Source organism: Penaeus monodon, chromosome 33 (assembly GCF_015228065.2).
Source record: "Penaeus monodon isolate SGIC_2016 chromosome 33, NSTDA_Pmon_1, whole genome shotgun sequence".
Taxonomy (NCBI): domain Eukaryota; kingdom Metazoa; phylum Arthropoda; class Malacostraca; order Decapoda; family Penaeidae; genus Penaeus; species Penaeus monodon.
Genome location: NC_051418.1, coordinates 23,679,675 through 23,679,966, shown reverse-complemented (window position 1 = coordinate 23,679,966; position 292 = coordinate 23,679,675). Strand labels below are relative to the sequence as shown.

General features: G+C 44.5%; 1 protein-coding gene across 1 annotated transcript in view; it reads right to left on the bottom strand.

The window, feature by feature from the left end:
- The window catches only part of LOC119594171 (ubiquitin-like-conjugating enzyme ATG3), a gene marked incomplete at its 5' end in the record, with an annotated part of 6,262 nt that continues 5,970 nt past the window's right edge, over window positions 1–292 (bottom strand). The window contains 1 exon segment of the mRNA XM_037943242.1: window positions 1–239. Within this exon segment, the coding sequence (XP_037799170.1) occupies window positions 83–239 (157 nt within the window).

Here is a 292-nt window from a genome sequence, read left to right as displayed (position 1 = left end):
TAGTTTGCTTGCTAATTCAACTTTCTTGGGTCAGCAGAAGATGACTTGTAGAACACCAGCACTTTTCCCATGTTCAGTTATCCTAGGGAGCCAGTGTGAAATTGTGCGTGTAGTCGTATTCAATGGTGGGAATGATGGCCTGTACAAACTTCAGGAACACTATGAGGTACAGGTGGACCCCCAACTCGCCTCCTCCTTCAAGCACTGTTTCACATATCTTCTTCATGGTCTCGGCATGTCTAGAGATGAGATTCGGAGAAAAAGCCAGCATAAGGATGGAGTTAACAAAATT